The sequence below is a fragment of the Ailuropoda melanoleuca genome, chromosome 15 (assembly GCF_002007445.2).
Source record: "Ailuropoda melanoleuca isolate Jingjing chromosome 15, ASM200744v2, whole genome shotgun sequence".
NCBI lineage: Eukaryota > Metazoa > Chordata > Mammalia > Carnivora > Ursidae > Ailuropoda > Ailuropoda melanoleuca.
This window is the reverse complement of record NC_048232.1, coordinates 33,269,937-33,277,695: the sequence shown is the minus strand read 5'-3', so window position 1 is coordinate 33,277,695 and position 7,759 is coordinate 33,269,937. Positions and strand designations below refer to the sequence as shown.

Below are 7,759 nucleotides of genomic sequence, written 5' to 3'. Positions count from 1 at the left end.
CCCCCCCCCCCCCCCCCCGCTCAGGCAGAGGTGTCCGTTTTTCCCTCTCCCTCTGCCCCTCCTCCACCCCCTGCTCGTGTGTCCTCTTTCTCTCTCTCAAATAAATAAAATCTTAAAAAAAAAAGATTCAAATGAATATAAAGTTGAAAAGGTTTTGGGGTGCCTGGGTGGCTCAGTCGTTAGGCATCTGCCTTCAGCTCAGGTCATTGGTATCCAGCCTGCATCAGACTTCCCACTCAGCGGCTCCCCCTGCTTATGCTCGCTCTTACTGTGTCAAATAAATAAATAACATCTTTAAAAAAAAAAAGGTTTTAAGTAATTTCCACACCCAACATGGGGCTTGAACTCAAAACTCTGAGATCAAGAGTTGCACGCTCCACTGACTGAGCCAGCCAGGCGCCCTTAAAATGAGATATTTTTAAAACCCACAATATAACAACGTTAATGGGCATTCTTAAAAACAAAGATTATGGGACGCCTGAGTGGCTCAGTCAGTTAAGCGTCTGCCTTCAGATCAGGTCATGATCCTGGGGTCCCAGGACTTGCATGGGGCTCCTTGCTCATCAGGGAGCCTACATCTCTGCCTGCCTATCTCTGACAAATAAATAAAATCTTCAAAAAAAGATTATTTATGATCTAATCACCTAACAACTTTTCGTGTTGCACATTCTTTTCTAAACTTAAAAATATGCAAAACATACTTAATAATTGAAATCATGGTATATATAGTTTCATTATGTTTCACATTATGTCACATTGCGTGATTTAAAATTTTATTATCATTCTTTGAAATTACATCATGTCTCCTTAGAGTTTATTTATTTATTTTTAAGTAATCTGTACATCCAACATTGGACTTGAACTTGCCACTCCGAGATCAAGAGTCACACACTCTTCTGACTGAGCCAGCCAGGTGCCCCTATTATCATTTTTAGCGGATGTGTTCTACACTGTTCTTATATACCTGGACTTGAAGTTTGTTTTTAATTTTCAGCTCTTTATAGATAATGCCATAGCTTTCCCATGATTATCTCTCCCTTCTTTTTTATTTAGAATTAATCTCTGCAGCACTCATTTCATTTTATTTTTTTAAAGTTTTTATTTATTTGTCGGCGGGGGGAGAGCACACAAGCAGGGGGAGCAGCAGGCAGAGAGAGAAGCAGGCTCCCCGATGAGCTAGGAGCCTGACGTGGGGCTCAGGCCATGATCCCAGGACCCTGGGATCATGACCTGAGCTGAAAGCAGACACCTAACTGACTGAGCCACCCAGGTATCCCACCCCTTTCTTGTTTTCCTGTTTTTGTTTTCTTGTGTTGGAAGTATTTGCTTATGCTAAATTCTCAAGGTTGGAATTACAAAAAGTGTTGAATTATTTTTTACTTTGGCCCCTCCCCTTCCCCCATCAGTGACTTCCCAAGTGTTGTTGATTCTTTGATAATGGATTGGGCATTGGTCGCTTCCTTTCCCTTCTCACAGTGTCAGCCAGTTCTGTCTCTCATGCCAGGGTTATGGCACCTTTTTCCCCTAACTGATTTCCTGAGTCTCCAGGGTTTTTCCTTGCCAATTCACCTTTTCATCCTGCCAGATTAATTGCCCTAAAACACTGCTTTCGATAAAAGAGTCATTCATTGGACAAATATTTATTGAATGCATACCATGTGCCAGATATTAAACTCCTTAGCTGGCATTTCAAGGTCTGAACATCCCCCCCCTTATTTGCTTTACACCAGCCCTCTGACTCAGCCACCATCTCCTGAACATGCCGTCTCTGTTCCCACATGTGACATTTTGTTTCGGGAGGAGCTATTTTGAATCTATTCTGCCTCCTTGTTTACTTACATGAATTTGATTCTTTCTTTAAAGCCCAGCTCCAGTAAGTCCTCCCTCCATGAAGCCTCAGCTTTTTCATTGTTTAATTTATACTCTTGTCTTTAAACTGTTGCATTTAAGCAAGCGGTATCATCAGTGCCTCTCTTTCATTCACCAGATAAACTTCAAATTTCTTGACATTGTGTTGAAGGCTTTCCAAGATCTGGCCCCATTTTATAATTATTCCCTAACACGAACTGTCTGATTCACCCGCACTCCTCTTACTTTCTGTTCTCTAAATACTCCATGCCCCTTCCCACATCCATGCCTTTCTTTGCTTGCTTGTTCTTTGTCCTGTCTCTTCTACCTGTCAGATCTTACCCATTTTCTATAAGGTTTTTTTTGGTTTTAATTTATTAATGATACTCGCATTTTGAACAAAAAGCCAATTCATGGAACAATATATAATCCGTGTGGAAGGACCTAGACTTGACTTTTTCTTTTTTTTAAGATTTTATGTATTAGAGAGAGAGCACAAGCAGGGGGAGCAGCAGGCAGAGGGAAAGGGAGAAACAGGCTGTCCGCTGAGCAGAGAGCCTGACATGGGGCTCAGGCTTGATCCCAGGACCCTGGGATCATGACCTGAGCTGGAGGCAGACGCTTAATCGGCTGATCCACCCATGTGCTTCCAGACTTTTTACTTTTTTTTAACAAATCTTTCTTTCTTCTTACAAAAGTAATACGTAAAAAAAAAAAAAAAAAAAAAAAAAAAAAAAGAAAAGAAAGTAATACGTGGGGTGCCAGGCTGGTTTAGTTGATGGAGCATGTGACTTCCTCTCAGGGTTGTGAGTTCAAGCCCCACGTTGGGTGTGGAGCCTACTAAAACAAGAACACACACACACACATAGACAACACATAATACAAGATATATATGTATATATAAGATTCTTAAAAACATATTCATGGTATAAATAAAAGTATCTATGAAGGTGGGAAGTGTATATATTAATGGTTAATGGTTTCTATTACCTCTTCTTCCAGGTTGCCCCTCTTAAGATAACCAGCATTAAAGGCTTGGTATCTTGGTATGTGTCTTTCCACACCTTTCTTCTTGCCCTGTGCATAGACCGTATGGACTGTTAAGTGCTGCTCCTTGCCCCAACAAAATTGGGAGCGTACCTTCCTTACATCAACAGTTCTCAAAATGTTGTCCAGGACCCTTGGGGGTTCCCTAAGACCCTTTCAGGAAGTTTGCAAGCATAACTATTTTTATTATATACTGAGATGTTAATTGCCTTTTTTGCTGGGTTGACATTTGCTGTGAGGGTGCTAGAACAAAGGCAGGTAAAACTGCTGGTCCCTTAGCACTAATCAAGGTGGTCATATCAATTATATCAACTCCCACTCATGTGCTCTTCACTGCCACATGCTTGCAGTAAATAATGCCAGTTTCACTTAAGAATATCTTGGATTACACATTAAGATTCACTAATTTTATTAAACCCTGGCCCTTGAATACACATCTTTTTACTTTTTTCCAGCTTTATTGAAATATAATCGACATATAATGTGTAGGTTTAAGGCATGCAATGTGATGATTTGATACATGTATATATTGTGAAATGTTTACCACAGTAAGGTTAGTTAACACATCCTTCACTTAATGACTGTTCTGTTGTTAAAGTCTACTCTCCTAGCAACTTCAAGTATACAATACAGTTCTGTTAATGATGGTTACCATGCTGTACCTTAGATTCCCCAGAACTTACTCATTTTATAACTGAAAGTTACTCATCTTTTTAATGTTCTCTGTGGACTAAGTGGGAAGTGAGGATGAAACACTCGGCTGCGTACTGAAGTAAAGTGGGGTGTTAAGGAAGAGCACTGGCACAGTTGTCCACACGTTGCAAGCTAAACAGGCTTTCTTTTCACAGAACACCATTTTTACATAAAAGAACTGCTGACAAACTCGTAATTGAGAACTGGGTATCTGATAGGCATTTTCCTGAAAATGAAGGAAGTGAGCCTGTCATTTCAAGGAAAACAACTGACAGTATTTGTTGCCATTGGTAAAATTCAAGACTTTAAGTAAAAATTAGAATTCGAATTGGAAAACTTGAATTTGCCACTATGAGCTTGACAGCTTCCCAGTAAAGACTTTTCTGATGAGATTAATGACTTTTTTTTAAAGGTTTATTTATTTATTTTAGAGAGAGCACGAGCAGGAGGGGTAGAGGGAGAGAGAATCTCAGACTCCCAGCTGAGCTTTGAGCCTGACACAGAGGCTTGATCTCTTTACCCCCAGACGACCACCTGAGCCGAAACCAAGAGTCAGATGCTTAACTGACTGTGCCACCCAGGTGCCCTGTGTATTTTTTTTTTTAATTAATGTATTTATTTGGGGGGGGCGCCAAGGGAGAGAATCTCAAGCAGACTCCCTGCTGAGGGTGGAGCTTGATGCATGGCTCCAAACCACGACCCTGAGATCATGACCTGAGCCCAAACCAAGAGTTGGACACTTAACTGACTGAACCACCCAAGTGCCCCTGGGTTTTTTAAATACTGCATAGTAAAATAAATAATATTACAAAATAGGAGCATAATGGGGATCCTGAAAGAAAAAAACTTTGAGGATGACTACTGTACACATTGTCCTGCAACTTGCTTTTTCACTTACTCTGTCATGAGCACCATTCAAGCCAGAGTCAGTGCATTTATAGCTGACATTCTTTTCCGTAACCGCATGGTGTTCCATCATGTGGTGGTCCACATGTATTCAGGTACTCATCTATTGATGGCCATCCAAGTTGCTTTCGGTTTTTCCTATTTTAAGTAATGCAGCAACAAGCATCCTTTACATATATCCTTGTGTCCTGGTGCTTATATATTTGTAGTATGGATCCTTAAAAGTTGACCTGTTTGTCATGACTCATCTTAATAAAACTTCCCCTCCCTATATCTCCGGTCATTTCTCCCTCCCTCAGTTCTTGTTTTTGCCTCCTTTTGGCCTCTTATTCATTTATTGCCTTTTGATACCTCCATGGTATCGTCTTGTGTTTTTCCTTTTTTAAACTCTTCCTCTTTGCCTGTCCTATCTTGCCAGCTAGATTAAAAATAGAAAATAGTGTAAAAATAGAAACTCTTGGGGCGCCTGGGTGGCTTAGTTGGTTAAGTGGCCAACTCTTGGTTTTGGCTCAGTCATGATCTCAAGGTCCTGAGACTGAGGGCTCTGCGCTCAGCAGGGAGTCTGCTTGAAGATTCTCTCCCTCTGTCCTTCTTCCCCCCCGCCCATGCACTCCCTCTCTCTCTCAAATAAATAAATAAAATCCTTAAAAAAAAAAAAGAACCCCCTGAGGGCAGGGGTGGTGTATGATAACAGTGTTTGGGCACCCAGTGAGTAATGATGAGGGGGACTGAAGGTTGATGAGAGAGAAGGATGCCTTCGTGGTTGCATTTAGTGGCTGGATGGGTGTCGAGGAAAGTGCATTCACGCATTCTTTCAAATTAAGAACTATTTGAAAATTGGAAGAGTAACTGTCTAACTTAATTCTGTCATTGCAGGCAAATATATCGCCTCAACACAACGACCTGACGGGACCTGGCGCAAGCAACGGAGGGTGAAAGAAGGCTATGTGCCCCAGGAGGAGGTCCCAGTGTGCGTGGTTAGGCATGAGGAGGGGGTACTTAATAGGGTCCCTACAGAAAAGAAGACTCTCCTGATCCCAAGACCCCAGGAAGTGGAAGGAGGGAGAAGCTGTCTGAGAAAGAAAAGGAGAGGGAGGTTACAGTGCCTAGTCCTGGTCCTTTGGCTTCTGTTCTTCAGAACCTCCGAAAAGCCGTTCAGAGATAGGGAACTCTGAGACCTAGAGACCTTCCCACAGCCTGCAGGACAGGGGAAAATTGGAGAGGGACCACAGGAGAGGAAGGAAGCAAGCAAGAAAGTGAAGGGTAAAGGGATTTGGAAGGTTAAGAAAAGGGCTCCAAAAGTCAGTGATTCTTTGAAACTGTTGACCTCTCTCCCCTTCAGGTATGAGAACAAGTATGTGAAGTTTTTCAAGAGTAAACCAGAACTGCCCCCAGGTCTGAGCCCCGAGGCCACTGCTCCTGTCACCACATCTAGGCCTGAAGGGGGCGAGCCAGGCCTCTCCAAGACAGCCAAACGCAACCTGAAGCGGAAGGAGAAGCGGCGGCAGCAGCAGGAGAAGGGGGAGGCAGAGGCCTTGAGCCGGACTCTCGATAAGGTGTCTTTGGGAGAGACTGCCCAACTCCCCGGTGCTCCGCAGGGCTCCCGGGCAGCCTGTACAGCAGCCTCTGACCAGCCTGACTCAGCTGTCACCGCCGAGAGGGCCAAGAAGATAAAGAACCTAAAGAAGAAGCTTCGGCAGGTGGAAGAGCTGCAGCAGCGGATCCAGGCTGGGGAAGTCAGCCAGCCCAGCAAAGAGCAGCTGGAGAAGCTAGCCAGGAGGAGGGTGCTCGAGGAGGAGCTCGAGGACTTGGAGCTGGGCCTGTGAGGCCTTTGGGAAGTAGGGAATGGACTGCAGAACAAACCATGGGGCTCTCTGGGGTCCTGGGGAATGTGGGCAGCGGCAGTCAGGAGGGGGTACCCCTCATCCTGGCTCACTTCCACCTCTCATGGCCCAACTCCGTCCTCCAGAGCCTAGCCTCGCCGTCATTCCTTCCCTCTTCTTCCCAACTCCTATTTTTTGGACTTTTCTCTCTCCCATTCCCAGTGTTGAAAATCTCAGTGACTACCCCAGGTACCTTTGCTGCTGATGTGGGTGTCTTGTTTAAAAGAAAATTGGAGGGGTGGGAATCTCTTGGAGAACTGAGGTCGAGGGTAGGGGGAGTACACCAAAGTCTTGGAGTCTTGGTTCCTGTTCACAGTGTTTATGGGTTATTTCTCCGTCCATCCCTCACCTTTTTTTTTTTTTTTTTAAAGAACAGAATAAACTCAAGTAGACAACATGTCTGGCTTTGTCCCTCTCTTTTCAGCTTCTAGTAGGTGTTTTATCTCCTTCAGTTTGGTACAGGAAGGCAAGTGTTGGGAGTAATGTTCCTTTTAATTTTAAAATTTTTTAAAAATTGTATTTATTTATTTGAGAGAGAGACACAGAGAGCACAAGCATGATCAGGGAGAGGAGCAGAGGGAGAGGGAGAAGCAGACTCTCCGCTGAGCAGGGAGCTCCTGGGGCTCGATCCCGGGACTCCAGGATCATGATCTGAAGCGAAGGCAGACGCTTAACCAACTGAGCCACCCAAGCACCCCTATTTCTTTTAATTTTTAAAAATTGTGGGGGGTGCCTGGGTGGTTCAGTTGGTTAGGCGTCTGCCTTCCGCTCAGATTCATGACCCCAGGGTCCTGGGATCGAGCCCCGCATCGGGCTCCCTGACCAGTGGGGAGCCTGCTTCTCCCTCTGCAGCCCCCCCGATTGTGCTCACTCTGTCTCTGTCAAATAAATAAATTGAATCTTTTTAAAAAAAATTGTTAGTGTATGACTAAATTAGCAACACTGATTTCTATACGTTTGCTCAGACTTCAGTGAATGGTAATTAGGTTATAATAAAATGAAACTTAGAACAAATTTAATTTCACATGTTTATTTACATGTTCATTACTCTCATGCTGCATAGCAAGGGGGCCTTTGTACCTCCCTTACTGTTTCTTTCTGAAGCTCTTTTGAAATTTACCTTCTCAGATGCCACCCCAAGATGGCATTGTGGGACAAACTAAGACAAGAAGAGGCATTTACAGCCAAAAAGAGCTGTCACTTAATTTTTGCATATGTGATTCACTCGACCCCCAGCTTATCACAGTCTTTCTTTCTATCCAGCTGCTAGTATAGAGACCAACGGAGGGAAGTCCACTGGAATGAACTGTCTCAGTTGTTCCAAGTTCTTAGCCTGACTCATAAGGTCCCACACAGTCTGGCCTCATTTTTTGCCATTCCTC

General features: G+C 43.7%; 1 protein-coding gene across 2 annotated transcripts in view; it reads left to right on the top strand.

The window, feature by feature from the left end:
• The window catches only part of PYM1 (PYM homolog 1, exon junction complex associated factor), a 17,787-nt gene extending 11,015 nt beyond the window's left edge, over positions 1 to 6,772 (top strand). For both annotated transcript variants that reach the window (XM_019796138.2, XM_011220698.3), the window contains exons 2-3: positions 5,371 to 5,464; positions 5,837 to 6,772. In XM_019796138.2, the coding sequence (XP_019651697.1) occupies positions 5,371 to 5,464; positions 5,837 to 6,320 (578 nt within the window). In that variant the 3' untranslated portion in view covers positions 6,321 to 6,772. The remainder of the gene's footprint in view (positions 1 to 5,370; positions 5,465 to 5,836) is intronic.
• The last annotated feature ends 987 nt before the right edge of the window (positions 6,773 to 7,759 follow it).